Source organism: Guillardia theta (genome assembly GCF_000315625.1).
Source record: "Guillardia theta CCMP2712 unplaced genomic scaffold GUITHscaffold_48, whole genome shotgun sequence".
Lineage (NCBI taxonomy): Eukaryota > Cryptophyceae > Pyrenomonadales > Geminigeraceae > Guillardia > Guillardia theta.
Window position 1 is genome coordinate 2,841 of NW_005434626.1, and position 23,196 is coordinate 26,036.

The window sequence follows — 23,196 nt, forward strand, 5'->3', positions numbered from 1 at the left end:
GCGATAGTTCATTGCAAGAAGAGCCTGGAGGTGGATGAGAAGAAAGGGAGAGAGTGCTATCAAACCTACCCCGGAGAGAATTGTGCATGCTAAGATTGTCTTTCCAGTGTGTAGATCTTGTATCATATGCTGTCTTTCACCGTCATAGGCTGACGAATCCTTCGAAACCCTTTCTGGCTCGTTCGATAATGGCATGGAGCCGGCAAGATCCACCACGTCCTCGTCGTCAGCATTATCATCAATACTCGGGTCATGCTGCAAGCAACGACTAGAGTAAGAAGATGTGCAGACATGCTAGTAACGATGCTTGAAGAAACTTTAGACCCACCTATCCCCCGTTCTGCCCGCCTCTCCCTGCCTCCTCTCCTCCAGCATCTCCCCCTCATCTCGCTGCCAACTTCATCTTGTCTTACCACCATGAATCTTGACGCCACTGCTACGGCAGCTCCTCCTCCTGCTGTCGCTGCCATTGCGCCCCATGCGCCGCTAATCCAGCTCCGCATGGATTCCCAACCGGTCGCAACTTTGTAAGGCATCATCACCCTCATACTCCTCGTGGCAAACCACCCCGCCGGGCCGGGCCCGGGCGCGCGGCCGGGCCGGGCGGCCGGGCGGCCGTGACTGCCACTGCAAGTTTAGGCCCCCAACGCGTTACACTACTTTGTCTCCTTTGACGGTTTGTGATTTGGTCTTAGTAACCGCGTTCGGAGTTCTGCACTAAACACTTGCACTGGGTCCTCAGCCTGGCGCGGCAACCAGTCACAGCGCGGCCTCAGTATATTCGGGGGCCCCCGGGGGGGCCGCTCCGAGGCTCAGTCCGAAGGACTGAGTCGCAATGCCACATGACCGTCAGTGATCTGAGTGGCTAAGCCGGCTACTGATCATCACCAGCAGCCTACCGTTGCGCGGGGGGGCTTACCCGGACGTCACAGGCTGAATCAAATTATCTTAGTAGGCCCGGGGACGGTTGTGACAAATGCGGCAGAACTCTCAGAACCGCCGGTTCATATAGTATAAAAAATATCAAGTCAACTGACTCGTCTCCCTGGCAGTGGCCCCGCCGGACGGCTCATTCGCAGCGCAGGTTCCTGTAGGATACATATCGCTTGTGCCCCTCTGCCGTCCTCAGGTCCATGTACTCCTTCATCAACAGCTGCAGCTCGCACACGTGCCCCGCTACCCCCAGCTCCCTCGTCCTCTCCGTCACCACCCGTAGGTTCACCGCCACGTCCCTGTACCCCCCCGTCGTCCGCGCGTCGAAGCTCGGGTCCAGCCTGTTCTTGATCCTCATCACCACGATCTCGGGGTCTCCCAGGATCCGCTCCAGACACTCGCACAGGTCCTCGAGCCGCTCGAAGACGATGCACTGCCGCACCACGTCCAGCAGCCTCGACACGTCGTTGTTGTAGGATCGCACGAGCTTCTCCACCGCCCGGTCCACGCTCTTGATCGGCGCCCATCGGACCTGCTGCGCGAGGTTCTCGTCCTCCATCGCGTCCTTCCAAATGATGCACTCCAGCCTCCCGTCCAATGCCAGCAGGGAGGAGGGGAAAGAGCCCCTGGACGCGGCCGCAAAGTCTTGAACCTTCTTGCGGAAGATGGGCTCGACGAAGACTGCTTGTGCGTACAGCTGGTCCAGGGACTCGACTTTTGTGTCTTGGCTCATCTTCCACACCCCCTTCTTGGACAGAGCGCTCCTGGAGTTCCTCCTCTTCATCCAGTCGAGAGGAAGTGACCATGTCTCCAGCAGGCAGGAAGGGTCGTGCACTCGGCTCTGGATGACCCTGTTAGGCACGCGGTGTAGCGCGACAAGCTCGGAGATGCGCTGCAAGGCCTGCCTGTTCTCCTCGTTGGAGCAGAGGGAGTTCCAAAGGTCGTTGTACTTGCGCTGCTCTATCTTGATATTCCTGGAGGCCTTGAACAGATGGAATCTTCTGCCAGCATGGAAGTAGAGGGCAGTGATCATGAGGATGAAGTTGCTGTAGCCGAACTGATCCTCACTCACGGGGTTCCTGTACAGATTCGAAGAGGATGCTGAGCCCCCGATCCCCGTCCACGCGCAGTAGAACGGCAGGACAGTCATCATGTACCTCTCCTGCAGCTCGATCACCAGGCCGAAGGTGAAGTCGCCGGTCCCCCAGAAAAAGGAGGCTATTCTGGTTCCAATCCTGTCGAAGTTGCCGATGAAGATGAGCAGGATCTCCCAGACTCCCACGACGTGAAAGAGCGAAGCAAACAAGGTCTTGGGCAGACTCTGGAAGCCCAGCCTTGCCGTCACCACTGCCCCGACACAGGCGAACGGTTGAAAGAATACAAACACGGTGGATGCTATGTACATGGCCCGAAGCTGAACCGTGAACTCCAACGTTCTCCCCCGGAGACCCGAGGGATCGTTGCAGATTTCCGCACTCGGGGTCGACTCACATGAAAATATCGTCCACTCCTTCCACGACGCTGCTGGCAGATCGAGGGGGTCGACGCCAAGATCGATCGGTGAGTCCAAGATGTCAAACTTGAAAGCTACCGGGTCAAGACCCGCCAGTTGCTCGTTGCTGTCGAGGGTGAAACGCCAGCCGTTCGACAGCGCTGGCAAGGAGAAGAAGAAGTAGCGAGTGGTGTTGGCATCCTTAAACGAGGTCGGATAGTGTTTCTTGCAACTGTCGTACACGAGGGTGAAGTTTGATACCGAAGTTGCGGGGATGAAGTTGCGGACGACTTTGTCGCGAAATTCCAGTATTTGCATCCGTCCTACGTGGACGGAGGAAGCGTTGTTTTTTAAGAATCCCCTCATGTGATCGGGGGTAACGTAGAAGTAGAAGAGGAAGGCTGCCGCAAGGATAAGCGTTGCCTGCGTAATCTTCTTCTGCAACGCGTTCCTGACGGGGTTTGAAGAGAAAATGATGCTCGAAGTCATCGTGTTCTGGATCCCTCCCACGATGCTATTCAGCTTCTGATCCATCACTCCTCCCGGATACTTGCTCATCTCGGTAAGGAACAAAAAATGCAGGTCAGATTCCCTTTCGCGGGTTTGCAAGAGAGTGTCTGACTGCCGTCGCTGATCCGTCGAGAAGAGTCTGGTTGCGAATTGGTTCAAGTAGTCATTGATGAAGGACATCTTTGTCTTCTGCATGAGGTTCACCATCAAATGGACTTTCTCTCTCCCAACCCATCCCCTGTCGTATCTCACTATGTGTTTCACTCGTCGGTATCGCAGCCGCCTCTCCTGAGTCGAAAGCGCCTGCATTCCCAGTATCGCGAGCCGCAGCTCGCACACGTGCCCCGCTACCCCCAGCTCCCTCGTCCTCTCCGTCACCACCCGTAGGTTCACCGCCACGTCCCTGTACCCCCCCGTCGTCCGCGCGTCGAAGCTCGGGTCCAGCCTGTTCTTGATCCTCATCACCACGATCTCGGGGTCTCCCAGGATCCGCTCCAGACACTCGCACAGGTCCTCGAGCCGCTCGAAGACGATGCACTGCCGCACCACGTCGAAGAGCCTTGACGACTCCCCGTTACACAGATAGAGGACCTTCTCGATCGCTCTGTCCACATTCTTGATCTTGGGCCACTCGTAGCTTTCCCTCAAGTCTTCGTTGCCCATGATCTCATCAACGCGCTGATACTCTCTGGGCTGATTGCGATGTGCTCGTATTGGTATCATCCCATTGGTCTCTGCTGCATGCACATGGGCCTTCTCTCTGAAAATAGGCTCCACAAGGATTGCTTGCGCATACAACTGGTCAAGATTCTGGATGATCCCCGTCACCGATCGTTGTTGGATGCCGGCTGGCTCCTGATGTACACTCACGGGGAGACAGGGTGTGCATGGGGTCAGGCAAAACATCCTGCAAAGCTGCGATCTCCAGCTTGTCCAGCAGAGCCGTTGCGACTCGTTCTCCTCCACTTCTGCGACACTAGCACTAGTTGTAGCAACGTTGTTGGTTCGGTCACACAAACGCTGCACGGCCTCCTGGTTCTCATCGAGTATCTCTCCCCACTTGCTCGTGAAGACCTTGAAGTCCTCTCTGATCGAATGCTCCGCCCACCTCTTGAAAACTTGCCGGAGTCCGAGGAAAGCAAAAAGCAGGAAAACGGCAACGATGGACTGATAGGAAACGATCCATGCTAGCGAAGCGAAGAAGTAGATGAGGCATGATAGTATGCTCAGCTCTACCACGTTCGACTCACTGAAGAGGAGTGGACAAGGGAAGAGAAGCACGTCCTGCCAAAACATTCAGTCATGCCGCAGACAAACAAAAGGAGAGAAGTGTTTTGACTTCACCTTGATAGCCACGACTAGGAAGAGAAACGACGGCGTTCCAGCCAGAGTTTCCTTGTACTCAGCGTTCAATTCCAACTGCAGGAAGATCAAGAGGCAAACAACAGCGTCGAGTATCCCCATCACTCCAAAGACCTGCTCCGTTGCGTCAGACAAGACCTCCACCCATGCTCCGCTTCACCTTCCTAGACAGGTGCGCTCTCTGCAAGACGGAGCAAACCAACGCAACGAGCAAGGCAACCGGGGGGATCAGCCGGCTCAGCAACTCCAGACGGGTGCCCCAACCGCATGCGCGGTCCCCCCTCAATTCGTTGGGGTTCTGAATAATGTGGTAGGCGGTCGAATCGGCGATGTACAGGCCTTGGGATCGGAGAGCAGTGATTTCATGTATCCGTACTGCCATCCATGGAACAGACATGACGAATGCAAAGATTTTGCCAATCTTAGAAGACATGAACGCCGTGATCGGCTCCCAGGAGTACAGGAATAGGGTCGGCTCATGCTGATAGGCGAGCCTCTTCTTCAGCTCCAGACCCATGAAGCCCCCAGGGAGCTGCGTGTGCAGCCGTACAAAGGCATGCACATAGGACGCACGGTTGATCACAAAGATGGCCGAGTCATTCTGAAACAGCCGGATCCCATAACTCGTGTCCTCTTCCGGTTCAATGCCTGCATCCTCCGCGGAGGCTCTTGAAATCGTATCGCTGAGCATGGCAAGACAGACGCCCTCTACCCACCCCACGACAAGACAACCACCCGACTCACAGCTGCATCACTTCTGGTGCAGCTTGAGTCCCACGATCATAGAGAGCAAAATCCCCTTTGCCACTCAGTCCCATTATGCCCGCTCAGCTCTGACACCATGACCTTGTCGGTGACAACTTCTTCCAATGTCCTATCCATGTCCAACGGGTTTTCATAACCCTTCAACACATTCCTTACTACCTTTTCTGTTGTCCCCCCCCGCCCCCCTCCCCTCCCAAGTTCCTTCGGTTATCTTGGCCCTTCAATCCTTCTCTGATACCCACAATCATCACCTGGAAGCCTTAATCCCTGCCAACTACCCTCGTCATTCCTCCACGACATCTATTTGTCAAATCTCTCCCTCCTCCTCCTCCTCCTCCTCCTCTCTCTCTCCCTCCGCCCTACCCCTTCCTCCCTGCCGCGCCCATGGTCATGGCTCTGAAGAACCAAGAACGAGACCACCCCACCCACACCCGTGCTCCCCCGTTCTCCCCAGTTCACGTCTGTACTACCCCTTTTATAATAATCCTCTTGTATATCAAATATGGTTTTACCGTTTGCTACCCACCCTCTTACCCCTATAGTACCGGTGGTTGGTTGACGGGCAACTGAGGTAGACTCACATGCACCGGTCGACACTAGTACCCCTTGCTGAACCTTGAGGATCCGTTTTGGTTACGTGTTACCCACCGGTCCTGGGAAGGGTAAACCCCATGGAGTTTGCCTGTCAATTTAATACGAATTACCACCACCACCCCTCACAAACCACAAAACAACCCACCCCACGGTACATACTTTACCTTTAATATTACAGTAATAAAAACCATCTTGAAAAGATTATTTTTCATGAAGATTCCTTTGAAAAATATTTTTTCCAGTCAGCGACTTTGCAGGGGGACGTACCACCTGGGTGGGGCTGGTTAGGGCTCTCCAAGTACGGGTACTTTTGAGTGAACAAAGAGGGGTGAAGGCCTTTATTTTTTAAGCTCTGAAATTGTCACGACCCCACCCCATGTCCCAAAAAAAGTTTACACTTATGATATCTTGATTTTTACACTACCCACCCCCGGAATCTACAACGCATCTTCAACTCCGGTGATGACGTACCCCCTTCTCTCCTGCTGCATTCCAGCCTGAATACCCCCGTCCTTAAGGGATATTACCCCTACCCTCTAATGTCTACTCGCTCAGTTCGTCACGAGCCTTACCCCACCCCCCACCGACTAAAATTAAAAATATCAGCTGTTGTCGTAGCGGGAGGAGATGGTCGGGAGGAGAGATGGGCCGCGGTCGGGGAGGAGAGGAGGGGTCAGACAGACGAGACTCAAAGAGGATTGATGCAGCAGCTGTGCTGGGCTACGACGATGAAGCGAGTCATGGATGGGAGGGTGAGGCCACGGGGTCTGTTCGGCACAAAGGCTGTTCAACAGGGCTGAGCTGTATGCCATGACAAGATTAGACCGCCTGCATGCCAGACATCACGGACCGAAGTTGCAAGTGCAAGACATGACGAGTGAGCAAGTCATGTCAAAGGCTCGCCGGCCATGCTCGGCGAGAAGTAGGAGGAATGCGCGAGATGCTTGCCATGTGTAAGGATCTACTTGAAGTTCGCATGCGTCATCTGGGACTATCTCATTAGAGGGATTTGTTGACAAATGCCAGCACCGCCAAACTCATTGCCTCCCTCCATGGCTGGCTGGTTGACTTCGCAGTAAGTTGCAATCTTAGCCTCAATGAAGAGAAATCGGACTGACTCCTGCCATTCCCCCAAGCTCCTCCTTTCCTGCTCTTCTCTCAGGAAGAGGAGGGCATGGCAGAGTTTTGCTCAGAAGATCTTCGGAGAGCAAGGAGACAACAGCGAGTGATTCATGTGATGAGCCGAAAAGACATCCATGAGAATGAGCACCTGTTGGATCTTGAATAAACTCGTTCTTTCGAAGTCTGCTGCCATTTCTAGGTACCACATCCCCCTCCCCACTCCGATGAGTCACATACGACCTCTTCTCTTCTCTTCTCTTCTCTGCATTCACCTGGCCGCCCCCGTCCAACCCCCCCAACACATCCCCTCCTTTTCATTCCCCCCCTTCTTTCCAAAATGCTCAGAAGTTTTGCAGTCCTCCCCAACTTCCCTTCCACGTACCATTCTCCGGGCCGCCGCACTGCTCTTACTTGTGGTCGAGGACATTTTCCTTGCCAGCTCTTCACTCTGATGATCCTTGCATTGGCGTACCGGTTGAAGCTGAACAAGACCGGAGCTCTTGATACTGACTGAGCGACCAGGCGCAACGCTGGCCAAGCTAGTCAAGCCAGTCAAGCTAGTCAAGCTAGGCCTTCCACTCTGACGGAGGGCTGAGCCTTCTTGACGGGTACAGGAGAGGCTCCTCGAATACTCCCCCACCAGCCTGCATGCTGACAAGTGAGGCAGGCGGCGCGTCGTCGGTAGGCTCATCGTGTTTGGCTTGTGCCTCCTGCCTCCTTCCCGACGTCGTCGAAGCCCTATCATCCTGAGTCAGCCCTGACGCCTGAATAGCGTTAGTCTTCTTGGAGGGATAGAGGGAGATGTTTGCGCGGCCCTCGTGAGGGCGGTTTCGATCGTCAGCGCCCTGGGGCGACTGAGGGAGGGCAGAGGTCGCGTGCTCAAGGTTGGAGGAGACGTTGCGAGGAGACACGCCGTTGTCTGAGCTGCCATCGGCGCTCAGGAAGTCGTCGTACAGCTTCCTCCTGATAGCCATCGAGGTCCTAGAGGTGTTCATGTTGTCGCTGCGGTTGAACTCCCGCCCACGGTGCCGGGTCTCCGGGGCTCGCCAGACCCGAACGTCCTCCCTTCTCTTGAGCTCAACTTGGATGTCTTGCCTCTGGTCCATGCAAGTGCTCCACAACAGCCTGAAGTCCTGGTCATGCTCCAGCATGCTCCTTGCCCCAGACTCCTCGCGCAGCTCCAGGTAGTAGAGCTCGACATCTTCGTCGCAGACCTCAAAGTGCCGGAGGATCGCGCTCAGCACTGTCTTCAAGGAAGGAGGCTCGTCGTTGAGCAGCGTCAGGCTATACACTGACCCCGCGTGGTGTGCGTGAAGGGCCACCGGACCTGGTAGGAGCGTCAGATTGCAAGGGAGCGAGGGCTGAAGTCACGGAGCCACCTTGATTCACCGGGTTCGACATGTTCCGGATCAGGTGGCAGATGTTGGTCTTGTGCAGGCTGTGAGCCGGGCCTCTCGCGCTCTCGCTCCCTGTCTTCCCTCCACTGTGAGACGCCTGGCCAACCTCCTTGACGCTCCTCTCCTGGTGCAGCAGCCTCGTCCCTGTGGTGCGATCGATGCACTTGTGGGGCCATTGTCGGCAGGTCTGCGACTCTCTCCTCTCGCTCTCCCTCATCTCGTTCCCTGGATCCTTCTGAGTGGCCGGAGGATTCAGTGCGGGGGAGAAAACGGGGCCTAGCCCAAGGCTCGTCGGAGCTCCAAAGGAGGCGCCCGGGGTCTTGGGGGAAGAGGAGTTGGAATCGTTTAGCCCCTGCGAGGCGTCAGCAACTTCAGCCATCAGGTGTGGGTCCCACCATGTTGAGGTTGTCCAGCCTCTTGAGGTTCGGGTTCTGCTTCAGCAGCTCGGTGATGAACACGGCGTTCATGACATGCTGATAGTCCAGCGTGATCGACGGGGACAGGCGGAAGTGCTGCTCTCATCAGCCCCCGTCAGGACGGCAAGAGCAAGGAAGCTGTCTCCCACCTGCACATCGACCGTGTCCTCGGCCGACGTCAGGGTGACACGGAGGAGGGTGGAGTTGTTGCCGACGTACTGCCCCATGGCTCGGACACCCTCTATTTCAAGGTGGTTGCCGTGCAGAAACAGCTCCTGCAGCGACTCGTTGACGCTCAAGCTCTTCCCGAGGAACAGAGCTCCCTTGTCGCACACCTGCCGCTCGCATGTCACGCAGTGCATACTCGCGAGCCCCGTGCCGTCAGGGCGCCGCTAACCTGGTTCTCAGCCATGTCGAGACAAGTCAGGGGGCAGCCCTTCACCTTCAACAGCTGGCTAATCGCGTGCACCCCCTTGTCACAGATGGAGTTTCTCCTCAGGTTCAGAGCAGTGACGCTCCTCTTGCTCTCTCTCAGCGCCTTCACGACGTGTGCTCTGCGTGCAGCCGTCAGTACCACCCAGCACCACGAGACGATGGGAGGGCCGCACATCCCACTCGACGTCAGGAGGTTATTCGCCACGTTCATCGACGTCAGCATGGAGCAGGAGAGGAGGATTCGCTCTAAAGCATGCGCGCTCTCGTCCGTCGCCCTGTTGCAGTCCAGGAACAGCTCCCGTAAGCAGCCGCCCTCCTCCAACGCATGTGACACCCGATGCACTCCCCCGTCGCCGAGGAGACAGCCGCTCAAGCGCAAGCTGGTCAACGACTGGGAGGAGGCGACGAGTCCTTGAAGAGCGATGATGGACTTTGGGCCGACCTTGTTCCTCCCCAGCTCCAAGACCTTCACGTCGTCTCTCCTTCTCACCTCTTCCAGTAACGTCGCGATCTCCTCATCGCTCAACCCCTGACCCCAGACGTCCACTTGTCCGTTCCCATCGTTCAAAGCCTGGAGTACGGCATGGACTGAAGCCGATCCTCCTCCTACCCTCCAGCTAGTTGTTTGCGGAGGACAGGGTTGAGACTGAGCACCTTGGTCCTGTGTCTCTTTGAAGGAGGAAGGAAACCAGTTCATAAGTGGTTTTAACATCCTTCTCCTCCTCCTCCTCTCACCTCCTCCTACCTCTCCTCTTCCTTCACCTTCACCTCCTCCTCCTCCTCCTCTTCTCGGCTCTAACCTCTCAGGAGCTGCATCGATGTCTAATTGGGTCTGAGGAGGAGGTAGGGGTAGTATGCCACTAACGGGTAGGGGTAGTGGCCTGGGTACGATGGTCAGAACGGAATATGACGGAGGGTGGAGTGGGGTAGGCGAGGGAGGATTAGGGGGTGGGGGTGGTCTTGAGGGAATCAGTACTTTGTTGGACCCGGAAAAATTTTGAGAGAGGAGAGAGGGAGGGGAGGGGAGGGGAGGGGAGGGGATCAGAGGAGAGGAGATCAGAGGAGAGGGGAGGGGAGGGGAGGTAAGAGGAAGGCAGAGTAGCTTGCCAATTGTTCGGAAGACGAGAGACGTTGCGGTAGATAATCTGAGATAGGGAGAAGATGAAATTGCCGGAATTGAGAGCTTTGAAAGGGTGACGACGAACCATGCTCTTATCAGTCTATACCCGCTCATGTCCTTGCTCTCGATCTTGCCAAGCAAAGCAGGCGCAAATTGAGTTTGTGTCTGAAGGAAGGAGGCATTGATTAATATTCAGAAGGCAGAACGCGTGTCTCGTTATAGCTCAGGAGTCACTGAAAAAGTGATCGGAACCCCCCTGAAAGATGTATCGCATGACACCTAGGGCATGAGCATCCTCCTTACCTTGGAGTCTCCACGAGCGTCAATGCGCATGAACTGCCTTGTGACAGGGCCAAGCTTCCACAGACAGTCATTCACGATCTCGATATACAAATAACTCTCAGCCCGACAAGACATGAAATCAATTTATTTAGATACAAAAACCCATTAGACATCAACATTCTTCTCTTCTACAATATGTATAAAATCAAAGTCGAACACGGACAAGTCCTCCGGCGCTGAGCCTTTGCTCCTTGCCCCCGGCCTGAGACTGCCATCGTTGAAGGACTTCCCGGACCTGGAGTTAGCGATCCGTCTGAAAATTTCAGTCGCCTTCCTATCGGCTACCTCAACGTCCTCACATTCGAGCGCCGCCCAGTCTGTTCGGTTCCTGGGCATCAAATGCGCCAGGGAGTAATGCTTTACATCCACAGCGTACAGGCTGGACTGTCTCGGATGTGAGCTCGGCAGGATCCCGTTGGCGATCACCTGGAGAGAGTGGCAAGGCGGCGGGGGCGAGATACAAGACTGTACAGAGAAGAGCATGCTCGGAATGTGGTTCGACTCGTCGTTTTCCTTCTCGCTGTGATCAAGCTGCGGCCCCTTGCACAGCTCGAACGACGTGCTCGCTCGCCTGTAGGCCTTCCCAGCGAAGGCAGTCGGAGACTCTCTGCGCTGAGTCACCACACTCTTGAACATGGGGCTCGCGCTGTTCCTCCGACGGTACTTGCTGCTGTCCCCTGGTGAATTCCGCAGCGTCCCGATGCCCTGAAGGTCTGGAGCCGGGGAAATGGAGTTGACATGAAGCAAAGATTGATTTCGATTGTTGATCTGACCGTTGTCCCAGTGCGGACAGCCGAGCACACACACACTCTTTGATCTCAACCTTTTGTAATGCTCGTCCTCCCTGTGTTGTTCAGATGCAGACCTGTTGAAACTGCCTGTGTGTGGAGAATGCTGGTCTTTGCTGCGCACTTTCGATGTGAGAAGGTCTTTAGAAAAAAACATTCCATCTGATCTTCTCCTCATGAGTTTTTCAATGCAATTTTCGTTCATCATTGTTGCATTAGGCATGTCGGCCTTTAAAAGCGAGTAAGAGTGTTTCAGACCTGTTGTTAATTCTGTGACCATGTATACATACTTCAGAAGAATCCCTTCCAAACCATGAAAATGTGATGAGCGCTTCTAATGGAGGAGGTGACGGGATGATGAGCAGGAGGATAGAGGATAGAGGCGCGAAGAAGATGTTCAGAGAGTATGCTCTGTTTGTGTGAGGGAATCAGCGTAGCAACGAAGGCGCAGCCAAAACGGTTTGGTTTGTTTTTTTGGGGAGAGTTGCACAATAACAACGATGTTTTTATTTCAATAGTCTATACATGATTGCTTATGAACTATATTGTTTATGTTGTTGTTCAATTGCATTTTTAATGCACCGTTTTTGCTTGTACCATAAAGTTTTTCGAAATAATGCTTGGCAGCCCCAAAAAAGACAAAAATTAAAAGGGACATTACAATATACTTTGTAGTTTACTGAAATTGGTTAAAGTTTACTCTTGCTGACTTTTATTGTTCGTAATAAACTTTAAATAATTTTATATGGATGTCCTTGGTCAGCATCGAGCCAACCGCATTTATTTGGGACCCCCAGGAACCAAAGACATCCACCCCTACCCCCCTAATGACACACCCTACCTACAAGAATTGGTTGACGACCACCCGTTTGGCTCTTTTCCACCCCGCATTTCCTCTTTCCACACACAGAGATCAAATAACCCTACCCCCTATACACAGGCCAAATGTCACCCCCACCCCCAATAAACAGTACTCCTGTAAGCTAGTACGCCCACCCTGCCCTGGAATGGTACAATCTTGGTGGGGTGGGGTGATAATACCCTTAGGCGGGCCGGCTAGTGATGTTGCCATGATGCCGCTAGATTATTCCCAATGCTTCGACGAAGAGGGGGAGGTAACTCCATCGATGCTGCGGTCAGTTGAAGATGCGAAGGATGAAGAGAGACGAGACACAGCAGAGCAGATGAAGAGAGATGGCAACGTGGCTTTCAAAGCTCATGAAGCGAAGAAAGCTCTCGGGTTCTATGCAAGAGGGATTGCGATGTTGGAATCGAAGGCGAAGAAGGCGAGTGAGACTAGTTCTCCAGCTCAGAAATCGAAATTCGAGTGCGGTTCCAAGATAACAATGGCGGTTCAGGACGGCGGGTTACAGATGGAAGGGATCGTGAGCTGTGTGAATGGTGATGGCACCTATGACATAATGCTAGACTGCGGGGACGATCATGACAACGTCCCTGAGAGCAAGTTGAGGCTGATCGAAACCCAAGGAGACAACGCTAGCACGCAGGAGCTGCTGGCAGCCCTCTACCTGAATGCTGCTCGCTGCATGTACCAGTTGGAGCAGTACGCACAGGGGGCAAAACTTGCCACAAAGTCGATCAGCTGCAATCCGACCAACGGTGCGGCATTCTTTGTCCGTGGCCGTTGCCGTCTTGGGATTCCTACGCTAGATGATGCGCGAGCAGATCTGCGGCAAGCGGTGGCATCCGACAGTGGAAACGCCGAGTTCAGAAACACTCTTGCTGAGTGTCAACGCAGGATCAAGGACAGGAACGAATCCAACAGAGAGACCGCGCGCATGTTTCTCAACTACTGCAGGGAAGAGGGGATATCCGCTCCTACTCTGTGAAGCACTCATACCTTTTTTGCTCCCTCCCTCCCTCCCTCCCTCTCTCCCTTGCTTTCTAGTTTGCATGCGTACAGTTGCATCGATTCATTACCATCGTGAAGGGGTTCCGAAAATATCACAGAAGCAGGGAAGAATGCCATGATATTGTTCAACCCTTTTTCATCTTCTTGCTTACAGCGCTGTATCATCCTTTTCCATGCTTCGATGTGTTGTTCATCGCCTTTCCCTATCTTTTCCACCTCAAAGATTTCACTCGAATCTGGGTAGTCGGATGACTCCTCCTGCAATGCTGGGTCACTATGATGAAGGTCGCCCCCCCCCCCCTCCGGCCACTCTTCCCCCCTCTCTCCACCTTAACACACAGCACATCCATGCAAAAAAACTCACCTTCTCTTTCTCTAGCTCGTGCAGAATGTGGGCTCTCCTGAATCTCTCGATTACCTCTTCGGGGATCTGTTCACAAACACTCATTTCTTCGGTACGAATTTGACGCAACGGTAACCAGATGTTGCCTCTGCTTCCAGTATTCAATATCTTCCTTAGGAATGATCTAGGAGAAACAACATCAGTATGAAATCCAATTACATCTCATTCAGATGTACACATTCCGTCGGACCAGAATCGTCGAAATCTTGTATTCGCTTTGCCTCCTTGTACATCTTCTTTTCCTTTATCTTCCTTCTCCACGCTTTTGTGTGCCAGATCTTGCCAAAAGGATTCTGTTTCAACCCAGCCAACTCGTAGAAGGCTTTCTGGTCTACAACGCCGAATGAAGAACTATCCTCGTGCTGCGAACTTTGACTGTAATCGAAACTGACCTCCCCTGACGAGAACTGCGATGAATCACCACCCCGCAAGGGGCTCAAGGAGACAAAGCAATGTGTGTTGGAACCATCGATGTACATCGGCATATTCGATTGGGCACCTAGCTTCACCAAACTGATCACGTAGATGGCAAACAACTTCCGTCCTGACATGCTTGCAGGGGGTGAAAGCTCCAAGTAGATCAGGAGCTGAGGCTTCCGATGTGTCAACAGAGTCCTAGTCAGGCTTTCGTGATGAGACAAGCTTGTGGTGGGCAGGGAGGAAGAGGATCTTCGACGAACATGGACTTTCTTCCCTCCCCATCCCCACCATGGCGCTGGAGATCCGGCGAATCGCGCGATTCTGTTGATTTGGATTCGATTGAAATCAGGCTCAATACAGCTGTCACACCACCCCGTAGTCCAATCAAAATTCAATAACCCCACCATACCTTTTTGTACCCCTACCCTTTTGATTGAGTCAGTACCTGGGTATTTTAGCTCGCTGATAAAGTCAAAGTGGGGGTATAAAAAAATATCACCTACCCATTAGTATCCCATACCCTATCTTTTTAGTACCCCTACCGTAGAACATTTGTATCACTTTTCAGACTGCTATCACATGCCCAACACGGCAGCGTTGTCCATGCACGAAGGCCCGGCTTCCTGGATCTGTTCGACCTGTCCTCCTCCTCACCCTGATATGATCTTCAGCCTCCATCTCCTCTCCCCTGGACATCCCTTTCCTATACGAGTCCTCTTCTCCTCCGCCATGTTGGACCAGTGCTGACTCATGGTCACGGGCAGCTTGCCCCCTTTGCAGCAGCGCGCCTCGCATTCTATCCTTGCTCATGCCATCTCCATGCCCCTATCATCGACATCTCGACGCAGTGTTTCCATGCTTGCATGACTTGCATCTCTGGCATCTTCTCTGGATCCATGCATCCCAAGCATGCACCGTGTCCACCTCTCCTTTGTATCCTGTCAAGCAAAGTTGAAGTCCATTTGACCAGACTTTCTATTTGATGGGTTGAACCATCATGCCTTGATGCTATCAATGTAATGAGTCCGATTGACACCAACCACAATTTCAATCTTGTTCATCGACCGTTTTTGAAACCTATCTTCTAACGAAGATCGAACCGATGCCCGAAATCAGTTACTTCCCCAGTGCCATGTAAATGGTTGCAGAACATCGTTGTCTCACTTTCTTTGCAGCATGGCAACACCGCTCTGCGGCGCAAAGGCAGCCAGACGACACCTCATTCTCATCAACATTGGAATATTCTTTCTTGGATTTGTCTTCATTATCGTGGGTGCGGTCACTTTATCCCATGGTGCGACTTGACCTGTCGCCCTTGCTGCTCGATGATATTGAACGTTCCAGGTCAACTCTTCCAGCAGGCCATCGACAGATACTGCTCCGTCGAATGCAAGACCATCAACTGCCAGGCTCGCGAATGCTCCTCGTCTCTCCCTTCCTGCGATTGTTCCACCGGACGGGTTTGCTGTGCTTGTGGAGTGGTAGAGGGATTCATGCATGCGCAGACGCTGCTGCCGGCGTACTTCTATGCTCCTGCCTCCGGACTGATTGCTGTTGGAGTCTTCTCCCTCGTGACATCTGTCTTGGGATGTATAGGCGCGATCAGGCACAAAGCCCCGTGGCTGTGCGGGTGAGTTGGGGGAGCGCGGAAAACACTTTCATTGATGGGCGGTCTTGTCAGATACATCCTTGCGATCTCCTTCGTACTACTCTTGCAGTTTTCTTTCGGGGTTGCTGCGGCTCTGGTGTCGGGTATGGACCGCATACCCGATGTCATGATGCAGCTTTTCGACACGCAGTACAAGGACTTCGACTGGGTGATAATTGCGCACCTACTGCTCGCTCTCTGTCTCTACCTTGCACCTCCTCCACCTCTCTTCTCCTTCTTTCTCCTCTACCTCTCCTCCTCGCAACCTTTCTCATCTCGATGGTATCCTCTTCTCAACTTGATGCAGGAGTTCCTTAGGGATTTCCTTCCCCAAGCTTGTTACATAGCCAACAGCACAAGGGCTGATCGCAGCGTGATACTTGCCCGCACATCCTCCTCTCCTTGACCTCCGCCACCCCAGGTCACTCACTTCCCGGCGTGCGCCTGGAACGGGACTTGTGACACCGACACGTCATCGCGGATGCCCGTCAACTGTTGTACAGCAAACAACATGTGCGACTTTGGGTAATTGACCGTCATGCTCACACCACAAGCGGACAGTCTGAGTTGATCGTCAGGAACTCCAAGTACTGCACGTCCAGTCAGAAGTGTGTCAGCGGCTTCCTCTCAAGTGTCGGGACCCCCGTGGCGGTGGCCTGCTTGCTGACCCTGGTGACGCCCTTCCTGCGCTCTCTTCCCCTCTGAACGGCACCGGCCAGGTGCTTGAAATCTTCGCCATCTGGTGGGCCTGCATAATCAGACGAGAAACAAGGCCTGGAGGTATGCGAATGAGCCTGACTATGTGCGATTACTGACTCGTCATCCTCGATCTTGCTTGCTCGGGTGGGTCCAGGAGTTTTTGATCCATCTCGAAATCATCTCTGAATCAACCTCATGAACATTCCTTGTAAAATGAATCGACATTTTTGTGCAATGATGCTCAGATCCAAAGGGATTGCTGGCGAAAACAGCGATTCCTGGGCGAACACTCGTCCTGTCGTAACCCGTTGCCGCTGCCCCTTCTTCCTCCCTCTCCCTGAGTTGCTCAAGCTCAATAATCTGTTTCTGTTCTCCTCCTCTCTCTGCCCTCTACCCTCTGTCCTGTCTCCCGTGTTTCCTGCTCTGTGCTTCCTACATCAGTTTGCGTCCCCGACCACCTTTTATACCCCACATTTCGATATGTATTATGGGGGTCAGGGTACGATGTCATATAAACACAGCCGGGATCCGAAAGAAGTCAATGAAGAAAGAATCTCAATGAGGGAGAGGGAGAGGGAGAGGGAGGGGAAGAGGGAGAGGGAGGGAGAGGGAGAGGGAGAGGGAGAGGGAGAGTTCTACATCCAATATGCTTGTTTGTGGTGGTAAGGGAGCCATCGTGCAATGAAGTGAAAAGATGTGTTTGATTCCATCGAGCTTTGCGATCTGTTTGAAGTTCGCTGTACCCTGTACTCGCTTCCCTGGTCATTCTCTCAAACTCCTCGTCCTGACGTGCTACCAGACAGAGCTTCGAGCATCTTCGGCGATGATCAGCAGGGGCGTCCTTTGCCTCGTTTGCCTGAGCATGTCTGCACATGCGTTTGCTCCTTCCATCGGAGGTCAGCGATCGCTCGTCTCGAACCTCAGAGGCTGAGCTTCATGCAGGCAGCCCGGCAGCCCGGCAGCTCCACTGTCCTCCTCACGCCCTTGGTGTCGGGCAGGTCTGCAGACACTGTTGGTACCGGGCGGGCAGTGACGCTGCTGTCAAGGTATGCGCTGGCAAACGTGGATCGGCATGCCTGCTGGCTAAGAAAGGGCTGGACCCGTTTGAGGACAAGGCGAGGGCGGGATGGAAGGAGACAGGAGAGTCTCTCAGCAAGGCAGCCAGCTCCCGCGTCCCCGACGCCATAACCCAGACCGAAAACACGGCCAAGAGACAGCAGAACGCCGCGATGCGATCACGTCAGGCTGCGTTCGACATGGATGAGCCGGAGGCGCTGAGGAGGATGAGGGAAGAGCGGGAGAGGCAGGAAGCGGAGGAGGTGGAGGTGGAGGTTTGAGAAGGCGCATCGCGATGACGAGGAACAAGGTGGCGATGAAGGATGCGGCGAGGAGAGCGGAAGAAAAGAATTTTGTTGCTGGTCAGGACCTGCGAGAAAGCAGGTGAGGAGAGGAAAAGAGCAGGGAGGAGCACGGAGGAGGGAGGAGGGAGAGGGAGGGGGAGGGGGAGGGGGAGAGGGGGTAGGGAAATTAGAAATGACAAGTTGAATGTGCAGGTTAATCGACGAATATGAGCGACAGAAGAAGGAGAAAGAAGGCGCGGAGGAGGCGAGCAAGGGAGACATCCGAGCTCGTGTCAAGAGCATGCAAGGCCTCGAGAAGAGGTGAAGACAAGGGGAGGAGGGGAACTGAGAACTTGAGGACACAGCAGAGTGAGGAGGAGAGACGAGAGGAGAAGAGGGTAGAGGAGTCAAGAGGAGAGAAGAAGCGACAAGGCCAGGAGCGGTTAGTGAGGGGATGTCACCATGTGATGACAGGCTGAGAGTGGACAGCGAGGCTCTCCTGCACCAGTCCATGTTGAACATGCAGCCACTGGAAGAGGTGAGCGGAGCGCGAAGAGGAGGAGGAGGAGGAGGAGGAGGAGGAGTCTGACAGGGAGAGGCAAGATCAAGGAGGAGGTGATGTCCTTCATGAACGACAGGCACCAGAAGGTTCGCTCCCCCCGCACCCCCCCCCCCCCCCTGCTGACTTGACTGACCACGACGCTTCCTCCTCCTCCTCGTCTCGGCAGGAGCTTGCGGAGATTGTGATGCGGCACCATGAGGCGACGAGACAGACGGCTGGTGGGAGGGAGGAGGCAGGAGGCAGGAGGCAGGAGCGGAGGAGGCAGGAGGCAGGAGGCAGGAGGCAGGAGGCAGGAGGCAGGAGGGAGGTAGCGGCATCCGCCCGCTGAATTTCTGCGACGGCAGAGAAGGCGAATGCTTGGATGAACGGCTCCTTCAGAATCAAGAGCGGAAGGTTGGATAGCCTTGAAAGCTGCTCCTGCTCCTGCTCCTGCTGCTGCTGCTGCTGCTGCTGCTGCTGCTGCTGCTGCTGCTGCTCGCCATCTCCCTGAGCTATCGTCACAGCCAGCATCTTCCCCTTCCCCTTCCCCTTCCCCCTCTCGTTACCTCCAACTATACCTCAACTGGTGTTCCTCCTCAGTTCCTCGTCCTAGCTTGCTGTGCTCCCTCTCCCCTCCTCTCCTCCTGACAGCAGAATGAGATTGTTCCTGAAGGTTGCTCGACATCACTAACAGCCACATGAGAATCCGCTCGGTCGTAGTCAGGACGAGTGAGCTTGACTAGCTGCCCTTCACCTTCCCCCTGCTGACGGGACTTGTTAAGATTTTTTCGGGAAGGAGGCGGAGGAAGAGCAGGAGATGCAAGTTGACTACCTGGACGGCAAGACGTGCGATGACGCAGACTCGTTGAAGGTGAGGAGAGAAGGGAGTGAGCAAAGAGAGAGAAGGAGGGGAGGGGGGGAAGGGAGAGGAGGAGGGAGGTGAGGGAGGTGAGGGAAGGAGAGAGGACAAGGGAGGGAGAGAGGACAAGGGAGGGAGAGAGGACAAGGGAGGGAGAGAGGACAAGGGAGGGAGAGAGGACAAGGGAAGAGGGAGGGAGGTAGGGAGGGCAATCTTCTGACGGCGCCTCCTTCCCTTGCTCTCTCAGATGAGGATCATCGAGCTCCTGCAGTCCTGCGATCTCTTCCGATCGACCGCCTCCATCCTCTCCATGCCCGTCGGGTCCCGCGGCTGGTCCGTCCCCGACCACTTGTTCCTCAACGGTCAGCCTGCAGGCCCATGAGAGCTGGGGATGGGGCTGACGATTCTGCCGCAGAGATCCCCTGCAACACTGAGATCAGAGAATGGTTCTACCGAGACGTCTGCGATGCCGTTCAAGTCAGTCTCTCTCTTCCTCTTCCTCCTCCTTCCTCTCCTCCCTCTCCTCATCTCGCAGCTTCCTTGTCACTCCATCCTTGCCCTCCTCCTCCGCCTCCTCCTTCTCCTTCTCTGTCCCTCCTCCTTCTCTGTCCCTCCTCCTCCTCCTCCTCCAACTCTCCTCCCCAGTCCTTCTCGTCTCCCCACTTGCCTCCTCCTTGCCTACTTCTCCCTTGGTGTTCTCCTCCTCTTTTCTTTCCTGCTCTTGCCTAGTTCGACTCACTCGATTCATCTCCTCGTCACCCTTTGATTCCTTTCAGGTCGCTCTTCAGGACTCCAGGTTTCTTGAGTCCTGCGCTGGCAGGTGATTCCTCCCTCTCTTGACCTCCTCCGATCCCTTCTTCTGATGCTCCCTTCTTGCTGCTGCTGCTGCTGCTGCTGCTGCTGCTGCTGCTGGTGCTGCTGCTGGTGCTGCTGCTGCTGCTGCTGCTGCTGCTGCTGCTGCTGCTGCTGCTGCTGCTGCTGCTGCTGCTGCTGCAGCTGCTGCTGCTGCTGCTGCTGCTGCTCCTTCTCCTGCTCAACATCTCTATCATCTTCATCATTGTCATCGTCGCTCTTTCCTCGGCCTCATGTCTCCTCAAGGCTCAAGATCGAGTGCGTCCCCCCCGAGCTCAACCCGGAGATGGATTCCTTCCGCGTTGGAACGATGCTCGAGATGGTGAGAGGAAAAGCCGCACGATCTCTTGCAACCTCCCCCCCCTTCCTGCCTCCCTCCTTCGCTCCCTCGCTCCCTCGCTCCCTCGCTCCCTCGCTCCCTCGCTCCCTCGCTCCCTCCCGCCTGCCTCCTGCCTCTTCCCTCCCTCGTCTCCTTCACCTCCTTCACTGGATCCCTCCTTCTCTCACCTCCCTCCCTCTGCGCCATCGACTTCTTCCTCCCCTCCGTGTTCACCTCGACCCTCATTGCATCCTGCCTCCTCCTCCTCCTCCTCCTCTCCTCCTCCTCCTCCTCCTCTCCCTGGCAGATCTCCTCCTCTCACCTCTTCCTCGTCCTCGTCAGGTGCGGGAGATCGCTATCCGCGTCGGGGTTGTGATGGGGAGGAGAGTCAAAGTTTGCATTCAAGGGTCGCTAGGGGAAGGAATCTTTACCGGCATGCCGCTCATGCTCAACGGCATGCGGAGGTTTCCTTGTCCTCACCTTCTCTATCCCGGCTGCTCTTCATGCTCCTCCTGCACTCCTCCTGCTCCTGCACATTCTGCGCTCCTCCTGCTCCTGCTCCTGCTCCTCCTGCTCTTGTTTTGCGCCTGCTCCTGCTGCTCCTCTTCTCCTATCCTTCGGCTCCTCCTCCTGCTGCTCGTCTCTTGTTCCTGCTGGTCTTCCTCCTCTCCCGACTTTGTGCTTCCTCCTGATGGCCATTCTCACGCAGGGTGATGGAGAGCATGGACTGGCAGGCAAGGCCAGGAGAGATGTACGAGGGGCTCCTGATCAATGTGAGGCCAGCATAGCGCATCTCCTCTCCTCCTGTCCCTCCCCTCCCTCTTCCTCCCTCTCCTCCCATCGTTTCCTCTAACGTTCTCCTGATCTGACTTCCTACTCCTCTCTCTTCCTCCGACCTCCTACTCTTCTCTGCTGCTCCGACCTCCACTCTCCTCCTTGTCTTCGTGTTTCTTTTTCCCTTGTCCTCCACCCTGAAATCTTCAGTTGTTCTATAACTTGCTTTCCCTCAATTCCTCCTCGTTCCTCTTGACAGCGTTTAAAGTAACCTCTCCAGAATCTGGGCTCCTCCTCCTCCTCCTCCTCCTCCTCCTCCTCCTCCTCCGATCTCTCGTTGTCTGCTCCTCCAATAATATGTCGTAGGATATCATCAATAGACGAACTGGAGAAATTGCGATTGCTGGTAACAAGGAAGGACGAGTTGCATTTGGAGAGGTAACCTTCTCCTCCTCCTTCTCCTTCTCCTTCTCCTTCTCCTGCTCCTTCTCCTTCTCCTCCTTCTCCTTCTTCTGCTCCTTCTCCTCCTCTTCCCTCCTCCACCAGCTGCTTCGGCTCCTCCTCTGCTTGTTGCCCTCATTTTCCTCCCACCCTACTCTACCCCCCTGTCCCTCACCCACCTCCTCTTCTGCAGTCTCATCCTCGACTTCCTCCTCTTCGATCGCTTCCTCCTCCTACCCGGCATGAACCTCAAACCCTGCGCAGGTGGGCCGGGAGCAAGTCGAGGAGGAGGATGATGTACAACCCCATCTTCCCTCTCCCTCCGACTCCTGACGGTGACCCCTCTCGTCTCAGGTCTTCATCATCATCGCTCCTCAGAGCATGGTTGGCGCCTCCGTCTACGAGCCCCTCAGTCAGATGGTGCTTCCGCCCTCCCTTCCCCTCCTGCGCTCTCACCCGTCTCCCCTGCCCCATCCTGCCCCCCCCCGCGTTCCCCCTTCCCCTCTCCTCCTTGTAGCATCTCAAAGTGGCGGCAGGTGGAGGCTGCTGGGCCCAAGAGGACCGTCATCCTCATCAACCCGCGCTTGAAGGATCGTCCCAGCTCCGGTGACTCTCCTCCGCCTCTGCTTCCGCTCTCTCTCTTCCATCGCACTGCCTCTTGTTCCTTCACCTCCTCCTGCTTGTCCCCTGTGTCCTCGTCCTGCTCATCCTCCACCGCATCATCGCATGCGTCTCCCCCTCCTCCGCCCGCCCTCCTCACTTCCTCCCCACAGGCAACGTCATGTCTGTCCAAGGAAGATCTCAGCGGATCGCGTTTGCCGCCTCCTTCCGCGAGATCTTTCACTTCCGCCTCCTCTACACCGGGTTTGAGCTCTGCTCCCTGCCTCTGCTCCTACCTCTCCCCTCCTCCTCCCCTACCTCCTCCTCCTCCCTTCGTCTTCCTCCACCTGACCTCTCAGCAGTACGACTTTCATGTTCCCCATCCAAGGAGCCTTGCGAATGAACATGGCAAACTCGCCGTTCTGGACCTTATTCAAGAGAGAAACAACGACTACACCCGACGAACGCACCGGCGAATCCTACCAGGTGGCTCCTGCTCCTGCCGAATCAGCTCCTCCTGCTCCCTGCTCCCTGCTCCCTGCTCCCTGCTCCTTTAACACTATACTCATAACGTCACTTCCTCCTCTACCTCCTCTGACCTCCTTGATTCTAGCCCATTGCTGTCTTTGCTGAGGAGCCCAAGACGGAGGCGATAACCAACATGATGAACGGGGACTGAGGATATATCCCTACGTAGCCTTCGCTCAGCAGCATCCAACCAGCAAAGTAAATTTACAAGAAGTGAGAACAAAAGATATGATGAGAGGGTGAAGCTGCAGCTAACCAACCAGACACCTCCCTGCTACCTCCAACATTTCGTTCCATCGTCGCCATTCAAACACTCCAACGAGGAGCAACAGCCTGGTACATGTCGTCCGGGCAGTACTCGTACGAGCCGTAGTTCCCGTGGGGCAGGGGATCGTGCGGCTTCAGCTTGTGCCAGTCAACCTTCTCATGCTGGCAGGAGATGGTCAACATCGGTGTGAGCAACTGAAGGGTTGAAGTCAGATCATGACAGCATGGAGGTCCGGCGATGAGATGAGCGCGGAAGAATTCAAGTGAGAGAGAAATCAAACAGGAGGCAGAGGAGGAAGTGAGGAACCAAGAAGGGAGTGAAGGAACAAGGTAGAGAGAGGGCAGGGGAGGAGAGC

At 54.9% G+C, this 23,196-nt stretch overlaps 7 protein-coding genes across 7 annotated transcripts; 3 read left to right on the forward strand and 4 right to left on the reverse strand.

Moving 5' to 3' along the window:
- Positions 1–1,069: 1,069 nt before the first annotated feature.
- GUITHDRAFT_110789 (hypothetical protein) lies at positions 1,070–4,988 on the reverse strand (the record flags this gene model as incomplete). Its single annotated transcript, XM_005829987.1, has 3 exons — positions 1,070–4,219; positions 4,280–4,411; positions 4,458–4,988. 3 exons carry the CDS (start codon positions 4,986–4,988, stop codon positions 1,070–1,072), a joined length of 3,813 nt encoding a protein of 1,270 aa, XP_005830044.1.
- A 3,650-nt stretch (positions 4,989–8,638) lies between these two features.
- Positions 8,639–9,723, reverse strand: GUITHDRAFT_73417 (hypothetical protein; the record flags this gene model as incomplete). The annotated part of the gene is made up of 3 exons (XM_005829988.1): positions 8,639–8,926; positions 8,989–9,145; positions 9,200–9,723. 3 exons carry the CDS (start codon positions 9,721–9,723, stop codon positions 8,639–8,641), a joined length of 969 nt encoding a protein of 322 aa, XP_005830045.1.
- Positions 9,724–10,557: 834 nt separating this feature from the next.
- Positions 10,558–11,681, reverse strand: GUITHDRAFT_153342 (hypothetical protein). The gene has a single exon (XM_005829989.1). It carries the CDS (start codon positions 11,497–11,499, stop codon positions 10,594–10,596), a length of 906 nt encoding a protein of 301 aa, XP_005830046.1. The 5' UTR covers positions 11,500–11,681; the 3' UTR covers positions 10,558–10,593.
- A 722-nt stretch (positions 11,682–12,403) lies between these two features.
- On the forward strand, positions 12,404–13,126 carry GUITHDRAFT_110792 (hypothetical protein; the record flags this gene model as incomplete). Its single annotated transcript, XM_005829990.1, has 1 exon — positions 12,404–13,126. One exon carries the CDS (start codon positions 12,404–12,406, stop codon positions 13,124–13,126), a length of 723 nt encoding a protein of 240 aa, XP_005830047.1.
- Positions 13,127–13,266: 140 nt separating this feature from the next.
- On the reverse strand, positions 13,267–14,280 carry GUITHDRAFT_153343 (hypothetical protein; the record flags this gene model as incomplete). Its single annotated transcript, XM_005829991.1, has 4 exons — positions 13,729–14,280; positions 13,629–13,676; positions 13,514–13,579; positions 13,267–13,407 (listed from the first exon to the last, which is right to left on the reverse strand). Coding segments are annotated over exons 1-4 (536 nt in total), but the record flags the coding sequence as incomplete, so codon positions are not given.
- A 398-nt stretch (positions 14,281–14,678) lies between these two features.
- On the forward strand, positions 14,679–16,565 carry GUITHDRAFT_153344 (hypothetical protein). The gene is made up of 9 exons (XM_005829992.1): positions 14,679–15,266; positions 15,317–15,432; positions 15,478–15,602; positions 15,654–15,789; positions 15,928–15,993; positions 16,042–16,145; positions 16,199–16,292; positions 16,340–16,400; positions 16,474–16,565. Exons 1-9 carry the CDS (start codon positions 15,149–15,151, stop codon positions 16,503–16,505), a joined length of 852 nt encoding a protein of 283 aa, XP_005830049.1. The 5' UTR covers positions 14,679–15,148; the 3' UTR covers positions 16,506–16,565.
- A 616-nt stretch (positions 16,566–17,181) lies between these two features.
- Positions 17,182–22,724, forward strand: GUITHDRAFT_110795 (hypothetical protein; the record flags this gene model as incomplete). Its single annotated transcript, XM_005829993.1, has 21 exons — positions 17,182–17,215; positions 17,262–17,317; positions 17,366–17,638; positions 17,686–17,759; positions 17,873–17,980; positions 18,134–18,197; positions 18,388–18,439; positions 18,566–18,614; positions 18,874–18,929; positions 18,983–19,071; positions 19,307–19,421; positions 19,475–19,536; positions 19,836–19,879; positions 20,158–20,233; positions 20,573–20,694; positions 20,940–21,003; positions 21,800–21,865; positions 21,982–22,051; positions 22,219–22,309; positions 22,408–22,531; positions 22,659–22,724. 21 exons carry the CDS (start codon positions 17,182–17,184, stop codon positions 22,722–22,724), a joined length of 1,755 nt encoding a protein of 584 aa, XP_005830050.1.
- Between the last annotated feature and the right edge of the window lie 472 nt (positions 22,725–23,196).